General features: G+C 41.3%; 1 protein-coding gene across 3 annotated transcripts in view; it reads right to left on the bottom strand.

Annotated features, from left to right (window-relative positions):
- LOC126195101 (phospholipase A1 member A-like) overlaps nucleotides 1-24,085 on the bottom strand; it is a 156,752-nt gene that overhangs the window by 52,540 nt on the left and 80,127 nt on the right. For all 3 annotated transcript variants that reach the window (XM_049933570.1, XM_049933568.1, XM_049933567.1), the window contains one exon: nucleotides 9,651-9,893. In XM_049933570.1, coding sequence (XP_049789527.1) covers nucleotides 9,651-9,893 — 243 coding nt within the window. The remainder of the gene's footprint in view (nucleotides 1-9,650; nucleotides 9,894-24,085) is intronic.

The following is a 24,085-nucleotide window of genomic DNA, read 5'->3' as shown; positions in this document are numbered from 1 at the left end:
TCCTGCATGTCAGCAGGGGACTGTTCAAGCTGGTGGAGGCTCTGTAACGTGTGACGCGTGTGCAGTTGGAATGATATGGGACCCTTGATACGTCTAGATACGACTGTGACAGGTGACACGCACATAAGCATCATGTCTGATCACCTGCATCCATTCATGTCTATTGTGCATTCCGACGGACTTGGGCAATTCCAACAGGACAATGCGACATCCCACGCGTCTACAATTGCTACAGAGTGGCTCCAGGAACATTCTTCTGAGTTTAAATACTCCTGCTGGCCACCAAACTCCTCAGACATGAACATTATTGAGCATATTTGGGATGCCTTGCACAGTGCTGTTCGGAATAGATCTCTGCCACATCGTACTCTTACGGAGTTACGGACAGCTCTGCAGGACTCATGGTGTCGATTCCCTTCAGAACTACTTTAGATGTTATTCGACTCCATGCCACGTCGTGTTGCGACACTTCTGTGCGCTCGGGAGGGTCCCACACGATATTAGGCAGGTATACCAGTTTCTTTGGATCTTCAGTGTAAATTTTAGGGTTAGGAAGGCTTTCTGAAGGAATATTTCTGAACTGTAGCCTTTTACGGAAGTGAAAGTGTTGCTTGTAAAATGTGTAGAGAGAGATCAAGAGATGAATACAGTAAGCAGGTACAGAAGGACGTAGGTTGCAGTAGTTATTTGGGTATGAAGAGGCTTGCACAGATAGTGTAGCATGAAGAGCTGCATCAAATCACTCTTCAGACTGAAGACCACAACAACAAAAACGCAGGATTTAATGTTTATTACTTGTTTTTATAAAGTTCTACAATACAATTTATGATTTAACGCGTTTCATACATTTGTTGACGACACGCCTGTGTGTCGCTGCTGCCATCATTATATGTGATGTCGACTGGGTAGGAGGATGTAGCGAACAAATGTTTAGTGATATGAGACGTACTGGGGGAGAGTGGACCTGCATTTTTTAAAATCTTAAAGCATAGAAATACAGTAGATCCTATTGTCGTAGAGGTATAGAACGTTAACACCTTGGCAATCTGGAAAAATGATTTAAAGCTAATGTTGTACCTGCCTGTATTAGTAATTTAGCTACGTGGATTAATCTCCATCAGTTTCTAATGCAGTCAATAACGACAATATACACCGGTGATTGATTGATAATAATTTAGTCACTACGTCTTCTTTGCCTGATGTGCCGAAACTGGTGTGGTACCTCACGCTGGGCTTCCTGTCTGCTATCACCATATGGCAGCGCTACTCAGCCGCTGCCTGAGTAGAGCTTTCCTTCGCATTTTGCTGCCGCTGCTACAGTGATGTGCAACTAAGAAGGAGACAGCACGATGCACTCTGCGCAGAGAGAGCTGGAGAATACTTGGAAATGCTGCCAGTGTTCTCCCTCTCTCTGGCCCATGCCTCGAGCTGTTGCCTACCTCGTAGCTGGCAATACTGGGGTGAACGCCAAGCCAGGTGACTTGTTTCTGCTTCTGGTAGACATTTATATCCTCAGAAGACTATCACTGTTTCTTATTGACGTAATACTTGTCATGTTTCCATTATCCTACCCATAGTGAACACTACAGTTGCTAAGTAGTATCACCATACGTAAGTTTACATTACCACTAACACACATGAGGTATTATCCCATTCATTAACTTACTATTATTTTTCGTCATATTTGATCATATATTTACTATTAACATTTTAGAAAATTATTATGTCTTACACACTTTTCTCAACATCATATAATATTTTTGATACAAATTATTTATACATCTATTCTCACTGTTTACTGAAGTAAAGAGGAGTTTAGATAATACTGTTTCAGAAGTTTTTGTTGGTGGGCTGTGTTTGAAAAAATACAGGAATGTGACACTAGACATTTCTCACACTCATACCATGTATCACTTTTCTTCCCCGTTTCTTTTTTTCAGAATACATTATTTATGTGAGGGTGTTTTATTGATGAGATTGGGGGGACAATCATTAAAAACGTGGAAACAATTGCTTATAACTCGCAAAATAACGAAAGAAATCTAATTTCTCAGCTTTCCACTGATAGATAATATGTCATACCATTTATTAACGGAGAAGATGAGCCACAAAGAAGAAGATACAGCTGCTCGACTCGTCTCATAGCAGGTAGTGTGATAATGGAGTTGAAACCTGCGGCTGGCGGTGAGCCAGCTGTGTAAGCCAGTGGGTTAAGTACTTAAATTGAAATTCCATACGAAACTCAGGACAATAAGCAATATACTCCTCAAGAACCATATCCAAGAAGTGTGATTCTAGTTGTGCGCGCGGGCTCTTCTTCCCGTGGTGGCACATTGAAGTGTGAATGTATAGTACGAGAGGACTTACTGTCCTCCCCTTGTTTCCACTCACAATAACTAGACAGAACAAGTTGTCTGGTATAATTGTTTATTACATTAAACGTTACAAATTGCACAGGCAGCGCGCCAACTGCGGCTCCTGGCTTAGCTGGAAGACATACACGCCCGTCCGCTACGGGGTCTCGCAGCTACCTGCTCGGCCGTTACAACGGCTAATCCTACCTGTGCGCACAAAGGACCTGGGAGGTCCACTTCCACACATAGGTTGCAAATTCTTCCGACAGGGAGCAGACTATACTGGACAGTCTGACCTGCCCAGTTTGAAGCTGCCACTAGATGGCAGTTGGAGTGAGTAGCAGAGTCCAAACATACTCCCACTCTAAAATGAGTTTTCTCATTTTACAAATACCAAAATTTTAACAAACAACAAAACCAAAACAAGTAAACAATAAAAATATAACTAGACACAATATCAATGCACATAAAACATGAATACACTAACATTTGGGATGCCCACATCACCAAACACCACTGTCATGCTGCATGTGAAACACGATGGGTACTAACATGCAGGACACAAAACAATAGAGTATTAATATTATACTGCATAAAAACATGAAATCAATACTAACAGCAGTTAGTGAACAAGAAACATCCACAGCTTCCAAGCTGATCATCTTATGAATTATGAGGTTATTCTAGTAAATGGCTATTTAGCAGTGTCTCAGTATCATATACCACTACACAGATCTGAGGGAACACTTAACTGATTCACTGCTTAGGTAGGGGACACAATTTTGCTATAGGCCTCTTAATCTGCCCATTAGCAGTTTTTACCATCACCACACGCACACACTTATCAGGACCAGGAAACAGCTGGTCAATGACACCCAGCCTCCACACCAAAGGAGGCAAATTATCCTCCTTGACCAACACATGATCGCCAATCTGCGGTTGCCATGCACCTTCCGATGTCCATTTTTTCCGTTGCTGCAGATCATGTATGTATTCTGTGGACCACCTCTTCCAAAAGGACTGATGCAACTGCTGCACAAGTTGCCATCTGTGCAACCTGTTGGCGGGAACCTCAAGGACAGAGGGTTCAGGATGAGCACAAAGGGGCTGTCCGATTAGGAAATGACCAGGAGTGAGAGCAGCAGGAGAATCTAGGTCATCAGAGAGAAGACACAATGGCCTTGAATTCAAGCATGCTTCTATCTGAATTAACACAGTAGTCAGTTCTTCAAATGTCAACACTGCATTGCCGACGACGCGTTTGAGATGCGACTTCATGCATTTGACTCCTGCCTCCCAGAGTCCACCAAAGTGAGGGGCATGAGGTGGAATGAACCTCCAACTGATTCCCTCTGAGGTCGAATAATTCACCACACCTTCAACAGTAACATCGTTGGAGAGAAAACGTTTAAGCTCATTGTCTGCACCTACAAATGTGGTACCATTGTCACTGTACATGTGAGAAGGTTTCCCTCTTCTTGCAATGAATCTCCTGAGGGCGGCCAAAAATGAACTTGTTACCAAGTCACTAACTAATTCTAAGTGGATGGCCTTGGTTGCCATGCAAATGAATAAAGCAATATAAGCCTTGGTGGTAACTTTACTCCGCCTTCCACCATGCTTTACAGCAATGGGGCCTGCATAATCTACTCCACAGTGCTGGAATGGATGAGACTGGTTTACTCTAGCTGCAGGTAGCTGACCCATGAGTTGAACTGCTGTCTTGGACTTAAGCCTAAAGCATTTTATACATTTTCTGATAACTCCCTTGACTGTGTTACGCCCATTGGGGATCCAGAACCTCCTACGCAACATAGCCAACAAAAGTTGTGACCCAGCGTGCAACAGATTTTCATGTTCATCTACAATGAGAATTTTTGTCAAATGATGCTTAGGCGGAACGATAATAGGATGGCACTCATCATATGGTAAATCAGCATTCATTAATCTCCCTCCCACTCATAAAATACCTTCGGCATCAACAAACGGGTGCAAATCCCTTAATTTGCTATAATGTGGAATAGGGGAGCTGGCCTTCAACAAAGCGATCTCATTACCATATTCACTGTGTTGAGCTGCGCCAAATGCCCTTTTGATAGCGTTGTGGCATTCCTGTGGAGTGAGTGGCCCAGTTATCCTGTCTGATTTCTGAAGCCTAGTGTTATTAGCAAACCTCAGTGCATAGGCCAAAACTCTGTAAGTTTTTTTGAATGATGAATATTTACACAGCAGTTCATCATCAAGATTAATGACAGACACCAAGGATACTTGTGTACACCTTCTCTCAGGTACATCTTCTACACTAAGCGGAGTGCAAGTGTTGCAGTCGAGGTCGCAAGTGGATAGCCATGACGGGCCAGACCACCACTGAACAAGTGAACTCAAGGCAGCTGGATTAATACCACGTGATAAGTGGTCAGCAGGATTATCCTCTGATTTGACATGTCTCCAGTTGGCAACTGAACTCAGTTCCTGGATTTCAGAGACTCTGTTAGCAACAAAGGTTTTCCAGTGACAAGGACTACGCTGCAGCCAACAGAGAACTATTGTGGAGTCTGTCCACAAATGAATGTCGCCACTATTTATGATGCCTAAGGCATTGGACACCTTGTGAATGAGTCGGGCAAGAAGTAGCGCACCACATAATTCCAGTCGTGGAAGAGACTGTTGTTTTACAGGGGCAACCCGAGACTTGGCTGCAGCCAATGAGACCAACACGCTGTTATTGGGAAGAACACATCTGACGTATACACACGCCCCATATGCCAACTGTGAAGCGTCACAAAACCCATGAATTTCTAATTTAACATGCTGGGGGCAAGGAATGATCTTCCTGTTAATGAAAATACCATTTAGGGAAGGCAGTTGCACACAAAGAGCATTCCATTCATCAGTGAGGTTGGATGAAAGAATTTCATCCCAATCAAGGCTTAGTTGCTACAAGCGCTGCATGAACAATTTACATCTTATGACTGCTGGACCTAAAAGCCCCAGTGGGTCATAGATTGATGCTATTGTAGACAGGACACTGCGTTTGGTAACCTTTGAGAGCTGAAGACTCTTCAGCTGTACATGGCACTGGAAAGTGTCAGTGCCAGGGTGCCATAATATCCCTAATGTTTTTATGGCTTGTTCACCAGTAAGCTGACAAGGTAAAGACGTTTCTCTGTCCCGCACAGGAATTTTTTCCATGACCTTGTGACTATTGGAACACCATTTTCTCAGTGGAAACCCCCCTGAAGCAAGTAGTTGAGTCAGCTGGATTTGAAGTTCCTGAGCTTCAGCTTCCGTGGCTGAGCCACCTAAGAAGTCATCCACATAAAAGCTAGACGTCAAGGCTTGTGATGCCATTGGAAACCTGTTTTGATTTTCCAAAGCCAACTGTTGAAGACATCTGGTAGCAAGAAAGGCAGCAGGAGCGGTTCCATAAGTGAGTGTACACAGTCTATATTCTTGCATAGGTTCAGACGGTGATTCCCGCCACAGAATTCTCTGGAAGTTCCTATCATCAGGATGGAGAGACACCTGGCGATACATTTTTGCTATGTCAGCTGACAGAGCCACATTAAAAGAGCGAAATTTTATAATAATGGAAAATAAATCTGGCTGGACAGTGGGACCAACCATCAAGATATCATTAAGAGATACTCCATTAGAAGTGGCAGCAGAGCCATCAAATACTACCCTCAACTTAGTAGTGGAGCTGCATTCTTTGAAGACAGCATGATGTGGAAGGTAACACCTTGGACCAATAATACCTTGAAGATTAGAGATCTCCATGTGCCTCAATTCGACATATTCATGCATGAATGCAGTATATTCCTTCTGCAGATTCGGTTGCCTTTTAAACCTCCTCTCAAGATGCGCCAGTCTCCGAGATGCTTGTTGTCGTGATTCGCCTAATGATTTACAGTCAGGTTTCACTGGTAGTCGAACCACAAATCTCCCTTCTTCATCTCGTGCGGTGTGGCGCTGAAAGTGAGCCTCACATATATTATCCTGCCTACTCATCGCTTTCGTAGACAGTTCCTCTAACTCCCAAAACCTTTGCAGTTTGGCATCTAAACTGTCACCTCTAACAAAGCACGAGGTCACTGTAAAACGAGGCATGTTGCATGCTGTTGAAGGCATCCTACCAGACAAAATCCAGCCAAATCTTGATTCGACCAGTGAAGGATGACTTGGTTTCATCAGCCTTTCCTTACAAACAACGTCAAAGAAAACCTCAGCACCAAGAATTAAATCTACTGTGGCAGGCTTGTTGAATTCTGGATCAGCGAGCGGAAGATTACATGGGACACTCCAGGACCTTGTGTCTATCTTGCTCGCTGGTAGGTCACTGGTGACATGATCTACGACAGCACAAGTGGTTCTGACACGAAAGTCGTTGACCCTAGACGACAGTTCAACATCACAAGTGTAAGACACTGAGGCAGCAAAGGCATTGTTTATGCCCTTCACAGGAAACGAATGTTTACATCGTTTCAGTTTTAATTTCTCTGCCAGGCCCTTAGATATAAAGGATAGCTGACTCGCACTATCTAGCAGAACTCTGCAAACCTGCTGTCTACCCATGCTGTCTTTAATGTTGACAACAGCTGTTGCCAACAAAACATTACAATGGGTGTTTGCCTTCCCGTTCGTAGTTTGATGGGCCAGGGAATGGCCTCCTGGTTCACTATTCTGCCCATTCCTTGGTTCAGCAGGCTTGTGGAGCAGTATGTTGTGCCTTCCTTTACAGGTCTTACAAGGAGAAATCCTGCATTTAGTCGAGAAATGACCAGAGCGGATGCACAAAAAACAAAGCTTATTTTTTGTGACATATGCCCGCCGCTCATCGACATTTAGTGCTTGAAACCCTTTGCATTTAGTGATAGTATGAGGTTCACTACAAAAATTACATGATTCCTCAGCATCAGCATTAGCGAGATGAGCCCTCCTCACGTCTCGTTTGATTTAAATTATTAACATTCCCTTGCAAATCCCTTGAGGTGTTATCCCTGAACCTGATCAACTCAAGGGCCTGACATTTTGTTTCCAAAAAATCTATTAGTTGATTTAATGTGGTGAATGTCGACCCAGACATCTTTACCTCCCACTCATGACGATCTGTGGGTCGCATACTGGACAGAATCTCTTCCGAAAGAATAACTTCATGAAGTGGAACATCAGGTTTGAGAGCTTCTAAGGCCTTCAAATGGCTGCATACGTGATTAATTAGTTGCCTATAATCGCTCGCTGCGCCGTGGCCGACTGTAGGCAAGGCCAACAAAGCCTTAGCATGTCTGGCTGCAATTATTTTTGGGTTATTATACCTCTGCGTAATAAGTCCCCAGGCTATCGCTAGATTTCCTGCTGTGACAGGTATATGTTTCAAAAGGTCTTTAGCTTCACCTCGCAAGGACGAATTAAGGTAGTGAAGTTTTTGAACGTCATCAATTGAATTGTTATTCATAATGAGGCTCAAAAACGTATCCCTGTATGATGACCACTTAAGGTAGTCACTTTCAAAATTTGGCAAGTTAATAGCGGGTAGTTTCAAAGAACTGACACTGCCTGATGCATTCGAGCCCAAAGGCTGCGGAAGCTGGGTGTACCTCTTCATTGAACACTTGAGAGTGGATTCAACAAAGTCCCACGAATCCTCGAATTCTGCCCTGTCCTTACTGTGATCTGCTGATTCGTCTTCAATTTCCAGCCGTGTTTGAGACGACTCAAAATCAGTCCGAATCCGAGTCAAACGATTTAATTTTGATTCCAACATTTCGATGCTGGCACTGTCTGCAGACTGCACAAAGCTCGCTAAGCGCGCGAGAGCGGCCTTTGCTACACCTCTCTGCTTGACTATTTTTGTTTTCTCTGAGGGCTCCATTTTAGGACCAGGAAGATGATAGCAGGAAGCCAACAGTTGCACTTACCAGGCTGCAGCGGCAGTACGGACTGGAACAGCAGCGGCGTCACGGACACTGGCAGCTGGCGTGGCAGGCGTTGCAGTTTCCGACGGCGCGAAGTTTCGGCGGGAGCAGGAGGTGACGTCACCGACGATGCTGCACCGACGCGTTTCTGTGCCTCCCGCGTTTGAATTAGAGACACATTAAATGTTCACAAATATGTCCCCGATCGTCGTTGTTAAGGCTGTTATTGTCGAAGTCCCGAACAGGCCTTGGGACACTCGATAGCAGGCAACAACGAAACCGATCACGTGCGCAGCTCACACGTGGTTTTTTAGAAGTTCACAAATACCGGAAAATAAATCCGCGCGAACGTAAATTCCGCGTGGTCACTGTATCCGGCCCGGAGGACCAAAAAATGTGCGCGCGGGCTCTTCTTCCCGTGGTGGCACATTGAAGTGTGAATGTATAGTACGAGAGGACTTACTGTCCTCCCCTTGTTTCCACTCACAATAACTAGACAGAACAAGTTGTCTGGTATAATTGTTTATTACATTAAACGTTACAAATTGCACAGGCAGCGCGCCAACTGCGGCTCCTGGCTTAGCTGGAAGACATACACGCCCGTCCGCTACGGGGTCTCGCAGCTACCTGCTCGGCCGTTACAACGGCTAATCCTACCTGTGCGCACAAAGGACCTGGGAGGTCCACTTCCGCACATAGGTTGCAAATTCTTCCGACAGGGAGCAGACTATACTGGACAGTCTGACCTGCCCAGTTTGAAGCTGCCACTAGATGGCAGTTGGAGTGAGTAGCAGAGTCCAAACACTAGTATTCACCAAACTACTCAACCATGTGTTTCTTAACATCAACATGCAATAGATATGCAATAAGCAGTTGATAATTAGAGTGTGACAGTATTAAGACAGTACAGGTCTTTTACACTTTTTGGACATGAATACTTGAAACGTAATTGTGTATGATACTATTGTATATGTGGTTATTGTATGCTAATAATAATAATATATTAACAATGTGCAACATCATTCTGAGATGATTACTGTATTATTATCATTATTATTATTTTAGCATATCTATCTACTTCTTTTGTAAATGCATATTTATCTTAAACAATTATTACTGTATTGCTGTGGGTATTAAACACACTGATGATGTCAATTGTACAGGAAACGTGCCGGATGGCTAATAGCGATCATGTTCTATTCTATCGACTGGGCATCTTGTGGTACAATGCCCCTTGCTATTTGTGCATCGTCCCACCACTCGCCTTCATAAGTGCTCATCAATCTAGGGAAGGCAGTCAGCATATATATCTTATAAATAATTTAGTCCCCAGATTCAAATAATTGAAAGGACAGTAAGGAGAGCTAACAGTGAGACTGACCGGTGATGCGCGGCAGTTGGTAGGGCCGCAGGCTGTTGGCGGCGTACGCGGCCACGTGGGCGCCCACGCTGAAGCCCACCAGGTGCACGTCGGTGGCGCCGCGCGTGGTCAGGGCGCGAACCAGCCCGGCGAGGCAGCGGCCCGCGAAGCGTGCGTTGTGCACCGCCATGGGGTAGCAGGGTCCAGGGGACAGCGCCGTCCAGTCCACTGTGAGAACGTTGTGGCCGCCGCGGCGCAGGTAGGCTGCCAACGGTAGCAGGTCCCAGGTACACAGTTGAAACTTCATTGAGCGAATCACACTCACACAATTCCATCTCTCTATAGTCACGTAACAAATACTGATTGGACTTGTAATGCCATTCAGTGATTCACACCCAGTCCAGAGCCAGAGACCACCAGTGCTATGAACTACAAGTCTGTTAATCTATCCCTTGGAGCCCTAGAGAGCAGCCAACTCGTCAGTGACAATCTGTTAGCAACGTCATGTTGACATCTGTGGACTGAGCTGACTATCAGTCTCAGGGAAGTCCTATTTATATCAGACCCCAGAAGGTAGGGCTGCTGATGTGTGGCAAAGGTGCTCGTAATGTTTCCTGGTGGTGCCTCCCACGTCAGAAGAGTAGGGCACAGTCCTCAAAGGAGTGACTGAATGATTGTTAGGTATTTGCGACTTATAATGTGTATCATAGGGCTCATAAACACTAAGGTTGTGATATCATCTGAAAAGCTCACCTACAGATCGAAAAAAAAAAAACTGTAGGTGCCAGATGTCAGTGGTAGAGAGTGACAGTGCATCCACATGGCGCAGCCTGCCCCTTTTGCCGATGCTCCTCCAACAGCTACCAGCCAGGTAACACGAAACTGTGAGCACACGGAGCGCAGGGAAGAGCTACAGTCGGTTGACACCTCGTCCCTATCACTCAACTCATTCAGCCGGTTACCATACCTTCATTTTAATCCAAATTTAGGTGTCCTAATACACTCCCAACTTCCTCCTAATGTGAGGAACTGTAATTAAAATGGGGGTGCCACATCTGAAGCCTGATGGCAGCCAAAAATACCAATGGGCGCTCGGTGGAAAATTGTACAGATTTTGAATTAGAGGTACGACCATGATGACGATCACTAACAGTAATTTATTATTACTTTAATTTTCTTTGTTGGTTCAAATGGCTCTGAGCACTATGGGACTTAACATCTGTGGTCATCAGTCCCCTAGAACTTAGAACTACTTAAACCTAACTAACCTAAGGACATCACACACATCCATGCCCAAGGCAGGATTCGAACCTGCGACCGTAGCAGTCGCGCGGTTCCAGACTGAGCGCCTAGAACCGCGAGACCATTTTGTAGGGAAGCAGCCTACTCACGTTGTAGTAAATTCACATCAGTTTTCAATTGTGTGCCAGCCAGTCTGCTGTAACTAGCTCTGACGTCATAAATGTTGCGCAATACCTTAAAAATCAAGCAAATAACATAAAACTTTTCTAGCATGTCAGGAATAATGATAAATTAATGTGTGTTGAATATCAGTTCGATAACTTAAGCCATTTCCGAAATTTGGACGTTTTTCTGTAAAAATCATTGGCGCAACAGAAAAAAGCTAGAGACTTCAAAATTTATATTTAGATTCATCTTTCATAATGATTTAATAAAAACAGTACTTTGGATTTCACAAATTAAGATTTTAGTGGAAATTCATGATTTTCTGGTTTTCATCTCAAAACTGAAGGAGGCAAGATAGATTAAGTAGGTTAATAAATAAGGCTAGGATGTTTAGATTTAAATAGGTTGGAGGTCCGCTATGACTATGAAGATGTGAAAAGTTTCTTTTGAATACCTATAAAATTATAGCGATAGCGGATCTCAAAAGGGACAGTTCAGAGCTCATCTGCTGCGTGCAGTGTAATTAAATTAATTCTCTCGCCCAAATATTTAACTTAGCCACGTCAAAATTTTATTATCAATACTTACCTGTGTGCTGAATGCACACTTAAATTAAGAGCTTCATCGGCCATCAGCAAAAGAAGCTATAATTTATTATGTAACTTGAAGTGGTGCGTTACTAGCCCAGCGGCTAGTCGGGAGAGCCGATTTGATCAGGCGTTCCCTTAGCCGTCCGCACCGCGGCTTTATATATAAGAACGTTGCGCGAGGAAGCAAGGCCCCAGTTCTCTCCAGACGCTGAATAACACGCCATCTGTGTCGGCAGTCGCGTCGCGTCGGTATCACTGCTACTAACAGCCTCGGATGCCGTATTCAGTTACTCGAGATGCGCGTAACCATGAAATCATTTCAAGTGGTTTTCATTATCTAGCTTCAGTTTGCGTATTGTCGTATTTTCACGTGCCGTCGCGGGACAGACATTCTACCAATTATTTAGCGTGGCGTTTGATGAAATATTTTCATCAAATTATGGCGAGCATTCTTTTTAACATTTAATTCGGACATTTATAGTTGCATCAGCGCATTAGACTCTGAACTGCTCTGTTAGTTAGGTTGTAGGGATACTTGTGTTTTTTATTTGTGACTTTGAGAATATACTCAACTATTTTGGAAAATCGTTTTTGATTAGAAATCCTGGACAATCTCCTAATTGCTCAGAGCTATTAGCTGCAGCTATAATGGGATTCTCAGATGAAGTGGGCACTAGGAACTCTAATTACAGGCTTCAGGTTTTGTTAAATCACTTTCTGGGGGCTAAAAAGTAAATAGAGAGCCAGTGTTGAGAACGGCGAAAGACAGCATTAACAACATTCTAAAAGCCAGAAACTGATTCAACATTCAAACTTTTATACAGCAAACGAATAATTATAAATCCAAAACCGCCGCCCCACATATGGTGCATCGGCCGGGAAATCAACTAAGTGAAAGTGCTTTTTAACTATTCGGATTCGCGAGTGAAATGCGACACGCATCTGAGTAATAGAACAGTGAAAGTGTTACGTGTGCATGTGGACAACGCAGTTGGATTAACAACGCATCTGGATTCACGGAGCTGGCACTGAGTCTAGCGGTGCTGCCGGCATCGCGAGTAGCCAGTTTCGCCGCACCGCAGTCGTCCGCTGGAGCAGCCGGAATCGTGCCTGTGGTTACGGGCCACGCAAACACACAACAGCCGTCGGAGTGCCGTCTACAGTTCAACGTGCCACGTCGCATCAGTAATCCTGGTACGCCGCGCCGGCAACGCCATATGTCGTGCAGAAGGAACTAAGTTAAGTGAAAAGCTGTTAAAAATTTTACTAACCTGCACTAAAAGACTGTCGGCGATGGAACCGCCAAAAGAAACCGAGTTTAAACTTGAATTAGAACCTATGTCTGTTGAGGGAATTGTAAATCCAGACAACGGTTCAAGTGTAAATATGCATGGAAGTAGTAATGTTAAGGTGAAATATGAAGTATTGTCTCCTGACAGTAGTGTGCGAAGGGGCCATGATTCAATAATAGAGACCCCAGTAGTAAAGCAGACAGCAGAAATTGTAAATTTATTGGATGATAGTTTCTCTGATGAATTAAAAATGAAACAGTCATCAGAGATGGTAGAGTTTAAGAAGGAGAAGTTAGATATAACTGATCAGTCTGAAGTTTCATTTAGTTTTGATGATTCTGGTATTGGAGCTAGTTTTTCGTCACCTGAGTGTGATAAAAAGCCAGCTAGTGAGCAACCCAAAGATGCTGGGGCTGTTGATTTAAATGTTATATTACAAGCAATAGCTGCCAGTAATGCTGAATTAAAGTCTGAAATAAGTGAACAGGTCAAAAGCAGTAATGCTGAATTAAAGTCTGAGATTATGGCCAGCCAAACCAATTTTAATAAACGATTGGAGGTAATGGACGATACCTTCAAGGCTGGTTGCAATAAGCTGAAAGAGGATCTAGACATTTTTAATTATAAAATTGATTATAATCATGAGGATATTAAGAAAAACGTTGCTCAACAGTTTTCTGAAATGTATAAAACAGTAAAATCCGAAGTTGCTGAGGTTCGCAAAGACTTCCAAATGGAAGATGCGAAGCTGGAGCACAAGTTAACAGAAAAGATCGAGGCGGAGTCTGAACTGTGCTCAGATAGATTTAAAGATGTTAATATAAAGGTAAACATATGTCAAGCAGAAGTAGACGCAATCAAAACTGATACTACTCATATTGTACAAAGAGTAGATAATGTGGAAATGAAAGTAGAAAATATCAGTACTAACATTGCTAACCTTGAGAGTAAAGTAGCTTCAGTAGCTTCTGGTAATGGTAGTATACAACAAGTTATAGCTGCAAACGCCGCTTTTATCGGGTGTCGGCAGTTCTTGTGGTTCGATCCAGATAAAAATATCCACCCGCTAGATTTCTGGAACGATTTTGAAGATGTGATTCCACCAACTTGGTCTGAACGAGAGAAAATCTCATTTATTAAAAGCCATTTAGCAGGTGACGCCATGCGTTGGTCAGCTGATGTTATGTTAAAGTGTAAAACATTAGCGGAATTTAAAACAGCTTTTATTAATGAGTATTGGTCTAGCAATAAGCAAAATGAAGTGTTGAGAGAATTTTGGAGTGGAAAACGCTTCAATGCAGGCAAGGAATCCATTAAAGAGTTTGCTAGGTCATGGATTTCACGTTTGTCACATTTGGCCGAAAAGCTGAAACCTGAAATGATTATACTAGGTCTTGAAGCCAAACTGCCATGGTATTGGCAAACTAGAATTATATCTGCCCCTAGAGATAATCTGGATCGTTTCATTGAATATTTGGAACGTGTAGAACGTGTTGCTGCCAATGAGAAGCAAGCACGTAATAACAGAAATGATAATAACAATAGTAGTAATTTTAGGAACGAGCAAAATGGCAATGTAAACATCAGAACAGTAGGTGTTCGCCATCCTAAGAGAGGTAGGAATTGGGGAAATAATTATCAGAACCAACAATGGCATCCAAATGACAGTAATGTTGTGCCAAACAAAATTATGCATGTAAACCACAGTACGGAAGGCAATGCTATGCCAGTTAACTATAATGAAAATAAGGGAAACAGTAGTAGGCCGAGGCAGGAAAACTAGTTCCCGTCTATGAGGACACTGGCGCTCACCAGGCGGTTACTTTTCCTAAGCCAGTAGTTAAGGGAATTGGTAAGACAGATCAGAATACTCAAACTGAACATGTAGATGAAGAGTCGGTAGCACCTAAGGATACAACAGAAATATTAGATCACTCACAGTATTTGATAGATACCGTGTTAGAGACGCTTTCTAAGTGGGAAGAGCAAGAGAAGGCGCAGCAGTGTAACAGTAGGGAAGAGCTACAAAATACTGAATTGTCAGGTGAAGAAGCAGAAGAAATTCATGCTTATATTTACGATGAGGATGATGTGCTCTTATCTAAAGTGCCTGTGCAGGATGTTGATAATGTACTAATAGATTTAGGACAGGAGATAAGTGAGGATGTAGAGGGTAGGCTGTTGAGGGTCAATGAACCCAGTAGCTGTGACCAGTTGTCACTTGAGAAGGAAACCGACGATAATGGTGAAAGTGGTTTAGCTGTAACTAGTGTTATGCCCGGTCTGGAGACGCAGAATCGCCCAGACTACAGTAATTTGGGTCATGTTCAGCAAACTAAATGTAATGAAGTCGTGCGGTGTTTCGATTTAAAATTAATAGACAGACTGGAAAAGGCAGCTGAAAATGTAATTCAGGAAACCCCTACACACTGTGACCTAAATGTAATGAAGACAGATGTCGATCACTTTAGTTGGAGACAAATCCAAAAGGAACTATTAGATGAATTTGAGAAACCACCTGTACAACCTAGAATAAGCCACCCTATAATAATAGTGAATATGTTGGGTATCAATGTACGTTGTCTCTTAGACAGTGGAAGTGAGGTGAGTGCAATATCTCAGTCCTTCTTTGATGCATTACCTGGTAAAGACAAGCTTACAGTAATGAGGGTATCAGGACTAAGAATAATTGGTGCTACTGGCAAGGTGTCAAAAACGGTAGAGCAAGAAGCTTTACTGCCCTTTAACATTAATGGTAATTTAATCGATCATCCATGTTTAATTGTAAACAATCTCAGTATTGAGGTTTTAATTGGCATAGATTTCTTGTCAAAATATCAGAGTGTTGTTGACTTTGAAAGAAGCCAGTTAAAAATGGTCTTGCCAATAACCGGAGTAATTACAGTACCTTTTAGTGATAAACATGTAGTAACTGATGATGTAACTTGGGAGCTGCCTATACGAGTTCTGAAAAATAGGAGATATTGGGACGAAAGTGTTAATCTTAGTAAAAATAAGCTGAACACAGAAGAAGAAGAAGAAGAAGCAATAATTTTGGACAAAATAGAAGCTAAATTGCAGGAAATCGATGAAATTTCAGCCAATCAGAAGGAAGAACTGAGACCGGTTCTAAAAAGGTATCATAAAGTATTTTCAGATCGACGTGGCGTGGTCATAGGTAGTGAATGAGAGCTGTAGGGAGGAGGTTGTTCTGTAACCTCTACACAGTGTGGCAGCTGTGCAGTCCCAACTGTGTGAGATCTTCTTTCCCTTTCAGGTCTCACTCACTCTTCATCTTTTCTATCCACCTAAAATTTCGATCTCTTCTTTCTAACATATTAAATTTTCTGTTATGTTTATCAAAACAGCATTAAGCTAATGAATGCTGTAGGGAGGAGGTTGTTCTGTAACCTCTACACAGTGTGCAGCTGTGCAGTCCCAGCTGTGTGAGATCTTCTTTCCCTTTCAGGTCTCACTCATTCTTCATCTTTCCTATCTACAAAAATTTCGATCCCTTCTTTCCAATATGAAAAATTTCCGGTATGACTATTAAGCCAGCATTCAACTAATGAATGCTGTAGGGAGGAGGTTGTTCTGTAACCTCTACACAGTGTGGCAGCTGTGCAGTCCCAGCTGTGTGAGATCTTCTTTCTCTTTCAGGTCTCACTCATTCTTCATCTTTCCTGTCCCCAAAAATTTCGACCTCTTCTTTCCAACACATGAAAATTTCTGTCATGGCTATCAAGCCATGAGTTATGTAACCATTCTATCTACCGATTAGTGAAGAAAAATACCTAATGTGACAAACCTAATAGTGACAAACAATAGAGAAATATGACGTAATTAAGATATAATATGTATTTGAGTAACAATTATGTATAGAAGCCTGGTAATATTGTAAGTACAAAGTGTTGTTTTATTGGAAATGGTCCCACAATAATATTTTAAAAGGATGTACAAATTCGTGTTCAAGCAGGATCTGAGGTGGTAGTGAAACCTAGTGTATGCTGTAGAGCTAACTAATTAATAGTAAGAGAGAGTGCTTAGTGTTATGAAAAATATGCAGATAATTTGTAAGAATAAACTCACCTTGTGTAGCAAGGAATAGCAGTGTAATAGAATTGAGCAGTGTTTGTGGTTGAGACGTGAAGGACACGTCCCTGAAGTATTTATAAGGTTGGAGCTGGCCAGTATTTTGGTGTAGTGTGTGACAGGATACACCTACACGTATTGAGGTTATGAGTTGGAGGCGTGAATGCGACCATAGGTACCCTTATGTTAGATGAGACAGAGCAGCTCATGGTGTCCTATAGGTTTAAGGAATTTAGCATTACGCACGTCCATAAATACTTGATGCACTTTAGTGGTAGGTCGAGAGAGACTACCTGTGGTTTCAGCGTCCGATCGAGTGGAAATGGATTGCCACGTGAGCAAACTGATCAGCTGCAATACACTAAAGATATGAAATAAATGTGCTATCCTATGCTTTAAATATTAATAGAGTGAGTGTTAAATAAGTACATACACTAGCAAAGTAAATAAGTAACATAATGGCAGACGTAAAACATTATTTTAGCTCAGCATAAATACACTTCAAAGTAAGTAAGTACCTAATTGCAGATGTGGAACTGACAACAGCAGAGGACCAATAAGTGGATTTAGTAGTCAACTAAACGTAGTGTGTTTTGAACACTCACGACTGTACTATTACCAAAAGCTACTCACATGTACAAAGAAGCTGAGAAAACAACCACTAATCATACTCATACTGTCTCTAAGAATAAGGTAATTAAAGATGAGTCAGTTAAGTGCTTAAAATACAAATGTATCAGGAATGTACCGAGCATTGGTTCAGTATTCCGGCCTAGAAATGATAAATTCAGATTAAATATGATTTATAATTATATGCCTTGAGCATAAATTTTCTCTAATACGTGACTAACGGCGTTTGGAGCCATTTGTTTACCGATTTTATGACAGTTAAGTAACTGTAAGAGTAAAATTGAAAAAGTTCTGTTAACTCTGTTCCAGAAAAATATTGAAGGATAAAATGTATATATCCCCATTTCATTGTGACCCACCCTTAGATGTTAAGTGAACAGAGTCTGAGGCACTCTTTTTGTTTGTTCTACAGGACAAACCAGATAATGGCAACCTGGTAGCTGCGTGAAAGCGTGGAGTGACTTGGACACAACTCACAGTGACCCCTCCCCTTTCCCCATGTAATTTAGAGTGATCGAGAAGGACGCACACCATAGCAACTTCCCCTCCTCTACCCTTGTGAATGGAAGTGTAGGACGCCAGCCAAAGCGGCTACAACCACGTGTGTAAAAATAATTTGTGAAAATTTTCTTTCAGGTTTAGAAAAGACTGCTAAGAGATAATAATCTGTTTATGTATCATGTTATTTTCTTTGAATTTGTGTACGTAAAAATGTATTTAATGGATCTAAGATTTTCATAATTTTTCAATTTGTATGTGTTTGTTTGTCTAAGGCAATATGTATGCCAAAATATTTCATTGACTTTGCTTAAAATTTTGAGTAATGAAATTGTTTAAAAGGCAGTGAACATGCCCACAATTTAAATAATTAATGTAGGTAATCAGTTTTCTTTTAATGTTTCTACATGTTTACATTTCAATTTTGATTTTTCATAGGGAGTTAAACTGTACTCTTGCTTCCCTTTTTGTAATTAAATTTTTTTTCATTCATTAACATTCATAAACAAAAAAAATTTTAAGTAGAGGGTGATGTAGGGAAGCAGCCTACTAACGCTGTAGTAAATTCACATCAGTTTTCAATTGTGTGCCAGCCAGTCTGCTGTAACTAGCTCTGACGTCATAAATGTTGCGCAATACCTTAAAAATCAAGCAAATAACATAAAACTTTTCTAGCATGTCAGGAATAATGATAAATTAATGTGTGTTGAATATCAGTTCGATAACTTAAGCCATTTCCGAAATTTGGACGTTTTTCTGTAAAAATCATTGGCGCAACAGAAAAAAGCTAGAGACTTCAAAATTTATATTTAGATTCATCTTTCATAATGATTTAATAAAAACAGTACTTTGGATTTCACAAATTAAGATTTTAGTGGAAATTCATGATTTTCTGGTTTTCATCTCAAAACTGAAGGAGGCAAGATAGATTAAGTAGGTTAATAAATAAGGCTAGGATGTTTAGATTTAAATAGGTTGGAGGTCCGCTATGACTATGAAGATGTGAAAAGTTTCTTTTGAATACCTATAAAATTATAGCGATAGCGGATCTCAAAAGGGACAGTTCAGAGCTCATCTGCTGCGTGCAGTGTAATTAAATTAATTCTCTCGCCCAAATATTTAACTTAGCCACGTCAAAATTTTATTATCAATACTTACCTGTGTGCTGAATACACACTTAAATTAAGAGCTTCATCGGCCATCAGCAAAAGAAGCTATAATTTATTATGTAACTTGAAGTGGTGCGTTACTAGCCCAGCGGCTAGTCGGGAGAGCCGATTTGATCAGGCGTTCCCTTAGCCGTCCGCACCGCGGCTTTATATATAAGAACGTTGCGCGAGGAAGCAAGGCCCCAGTTCTCTCCAGACGCTGAATAACACGCCATCTGTGTCGGCAGTCGCGTCGCGTCGGTATCACTGCTACTAACAGCCTCGGATGCCGTATTCAGTTACTCGAGATGCGCGTAACCATGAAATCATTTCAAGTGGTTTTCATTATCTAGCTTCAGTTTGCGTATTGTCGTATTTTCACGTGCCGTCGCGGGACAGACATTCTACCAATTATTTAGCGTGGCGTTTGATGAAATATTTTCATCAAATTATGGCGAGCATTCTTTTTAACATTTAATTCGGACATTTATAGTTGCATCAGCGCATTAGACTCTGAACTGCTCTGTTAGTTAGGTTGTAGGGATACTTGTGTTTTTTATTTGTGACTTTGAGAATATACTCAACTATTTTGGAAAATCGTTTTTGATTAGAAATCCCGGACAATCTCCTAATTGCTCAGAGCTATTAGCTGCAGCTATAATGGGATTCTCAGATGAAGTGGGCACTAGGAACTCTAATTACAGGCTTCAGGTTTTGTTAAATCACTTTCTGGGGGCTAAAAAGTAAATAGAGAGCCAGTGTTGAGAACGGCGAAAGACAGCATTAACAACATTCTAAAAGCCAGAAACTGATTCAACATTCAAACTTTTATACAGCAAACGAATAATTATAAATCCAAAACCGCCGCCCCACAATTTCTTTGTTGAAAACAATATTTACTTGTAATATTGGACAGCTTATATTATTACATCCCCAGGTGATGAATAGGGGAAGGCTCTGCAGATATACAGGGTAGATATGAAATAAAATATCAGTTGCAGACAAACGTAGAAATCAGAATCCCAAGGCACAAATCAGAATCCAGTGGCACAAATGAGAATCCAAATGCACCTGTCCCAAGATTGGGCTGCCTTTGGTCAGTGTCTGTTCTCCAAGCAAAGAGAAGCTGAGAAAACCCCTAAGGCTAACAACGGTTGTTGTAAACCACTGGCTGGAGGCTCACTCCATACACAATATTATCAAGCATGGATAGACTCTTATGTGAAATAAATTACCCCCAGGTGCATTAGGAAATTAAAACACCTTACAGATGCCCTCAAATACCACGAAATTCTCAAAATAGCTTGCAAGAAACCAAATTTGTGGATGGAAACAACTTTGATTTTTGATACAGAAAACGTGGATTTCACCAAATTCACACGTACGTGAATTTCATCTCCATCACGTGGCAGTTCGACTGAAGTCCCATGAAGCAGTACAAAGGAAGCATGCGCAAAATAATTATGAAAAACACATCGCACCTTGGAACTAGCTCCATAATAGACAAAAATATGTTGGACTCCATTATCGACTTCGAATTACAGTCGAAAAGGCTCTCTACACTCACTTTCAAATCTGCTTGATGGCTATACATCATGGGAAATACACATGCCCCTATAAATGAAAACAATATAAGGGACCAAAAAATATAACTCTTTTGGAAAAAAGAAACGTAAACTGAAAATATGGATCTCACCAACCCACATGTAGGTGAATTTCATCTCAATCACATGGTGATCTAACGGAATCCCTACGAAGAAATGCAAAAGTTGCATTCCTCAGAGGAACACCCTCTCTTTCTAAAATAGATCACAAAATCGTGCCCAAGAGCGAAAAGCGATCCACCAAACCCAAAAGCAGAAGATAGAACTGAGAAGAGATAATAATTCAAAAAAGTTTCAAATCGCAACTGAAGACACACAAAACCAAAACTGGTATCAAATGAAAGCGAGCCTAATAAATAAAGCCGAACATCAACATTCCATAACAAAGGTCAAAAAACGTGTTTGTGAATGAAAGAATGTGATAGAATCCTTAAATTAAGAAGAAAAATATGACAACAGTGGCAGCAACAGGAAAAACGAATATAACAGACATTTGTTCTTAAGCGAAAGAAAATCAGAAAACCACAAGAAGACCAACACTTCTTTCAGATAAATGAACACTTCAGCAAAAGCAACACAAGAACTGTTTACAGCATTTTAACACAAAATAAATCAATACAGTTCACCAATCCTATAACTCCAAGAAAGAAACGGAAGTATTGTCGACAACAACAGGGATGATCGCAAAATGTTAACAGAATATTTCAGAAACCTCCTCAGATATGCAAAATAAGAATTTAGCATATCAGCGACAACCAACTCTAACTCGGAAGTACCCACCATCAAGGAACTACAAACGATCATATCAAATTTCGAAAAGTATATGGCCTCGAGAGAAAACCAAACCACAACTGAAGTTTGAAAAATGGTCGGTATAAATGCCATATCGTGTCTCCAGAACATCTTGGAAGAAATTAGGATAAATAAAATAATCCTAGATGAAAGAAGGATGATTTCCATCCACTCACTCATAAGAAAGGGTTCAAAACAGACACCAACGACCACCGAGGGATCTCAGTCCTAGACGTCTTGTACAAGATACTGTCCAAAGTCCTACTAAACAGAGTAGTACCCCCATTAGGCCATCAACTTGGAAAATAACAGGTGGATTTCAGGAAAGGAATATCATTCGCAGAACAAATCTGAAACCTCAAACACCTTATACCCTACCAAAAATCAAGAATAGAATCATACATTATAACTTTCATTGACTCCCTAAAAACATACGAAGCAAGTGACTGTGACTGCATCGTCCCTATACTAAAAGAACAAAACATAGAAAACAAAACTACAAACCTAATCAGACAAGTCAAAGTTAACTTCGTGGGAGATATCTGGGAAACTTTTGGGATAACAACAATATGCAGTATCAGCACTGATGTTTAACTGCGTCCTAGAAAAAATAGTCAGGTAGTAAACACGAAGACTCAAAGTGGAATCCGAGTGGGAAGATAAACAAAGGCATCAAAGTCAGCTTCCTGGCTTTTGGAGGTGTTATGGCCCAACTAACCGAGACCTGGGGAGAGATCAAGAAACCTTCTCTCGATCTACAAAAACAAGCAGAAAAAGTAGGTCTCAAAAACGCTTTCGAAAAGATAAAACAAAAAGAAACTTACAAGACCATTTTGGAGCGAGAGAACAAAAAATAGAAATCACCAAAGAATTCCAGTTTCTTCGAGAATCAATAGGTTTGAATGCCCTCGAGAAAAAAAGCAATGAAATCTGAAAGAAATAATGTCGAATTGGCCTTCCAACTAACCAAAAACACATAACAAGAGCCGCGCGGTTAGAGGCGCCATGTCACTGATTGCGCGATATCTCCCGTCGGAGGTTCGAGTCCTCCCTCGGGCATGGGTGTGTGTTGTTCTTAGCATAAGTTAGATTAAGTAGCGTGTAAGTCTAGGGACCGATGAGCTCAGCAGTTTGGTCCCATAGGAATTCACACACATTTGAACGTTTGAACATAACAAGAAGTTCCTGTCATGGGATACATTAATACAAGTATCAAACTGGAAGCACCATTTGTAGCTGAAATACTGTCCATCACCAACCATGATCCACTTGAAAGATTAGATGTCAAAGAAAAGCAAACATAAAAATATTGTAGGCCTCAGTTGCTTAACAACGTACTAATCCACATCAGAAATAAAACCCTTTACCAAAAGCCGAAAAACTCTGAGACACAATGAGGAAAAGAAGAATTGATTTTTACGGACACATCCTCACAATGGACCCAAGTAAACTAAACAAAAAATATTTTGGCTACTTCTGCAAAGAAAAAAAACCATACCTAACCGACATAAAGAGATGGGAAAGGAGTTAAAAAAACTATAAATAACAGAAAATATGCTTACAAATGCAACTGTAAAGAAACAGACAAGAAAAGAGAGGTTCGAAGTTAAAATCGAAACCAACGATTCCAGACTGTGAAGAAGAAAGGAGAGTAAGATTAGAAAGAATGAAACAATAATAGGCTAAAAGAAAGGCACAAAACATTTAAAAGTGATTGATTTAACGTACCCGAAAGTCAGAACAAACGAAAGAAGTAGAAGAAAAAGAAGAGTAAAGTATTTGTAATGCATCCTGACCAAAATCTGTGCTATATTTAATATGATTTTGTGTTGTGAAGCATTTACCCACAAGAGAAAATTATAGTTGGGAGATAAGTGACTTAAGGGTTGGTGTCATTATTGAATAATCGCACTAGACAAAAAATAAATCACGCTAGGATATAGCACCGTATGATAACAACTGTGGCGTTGTTAAGGGGCTAATTTCGGCGAGGAGGAGAGTCCAGAAGTTTCTTTATCTATGTCATAACCACCGACTGCCAAATTTTCTACAAGATTAATATAGGGAGATTTAAGAGGCAGCCGAGGTTCTATGGGGTGACAGAGTTCATCACAAGGGGGATTGTACGAACTGTAATATCGTAGCTTATTGATACTGTCTGAGCGGCACCTCCCTCAAGACTCTGCAGGCGCAATGAATGACACTTGGAACATCACCACCAATATGACGACCTGACCAATGAAGAACCTCCAGGCTGCCGACCAATGAAGACAGCAAGGACGGTGTTATGAGCGGCGGCACCAGGGCGCGAGTCTTCTAGATCGAGATTAGTTCCGTGTTGTTAGTTGGTGCCGAATCTTCCACGATGGTATTCCAATACCATATCAGAAAACAGTTAACAAC

The sequence above is a fragment of the Schistocerca nitens genome, chromosome 7 (genome assembly GCF_023898315.1).
Source record: "Schistocerca nitens isolate TAMUIC-IGC-003100 chromosome 7, iqSchNite1.1, whole genome shotgun sequence".
Classification (NCBI taxonomy): Eukaryota; Metazoa; Arthropoda; class Insecta; order Orthoptera; family Acrididae; genus Schistocerca; species Schistocerca nitens.
The sequence above is the reverse complement of the archived record's forward strand: the minus strand, read 5'-3'. Positions and strand labels throughout refer to the sequence as shown.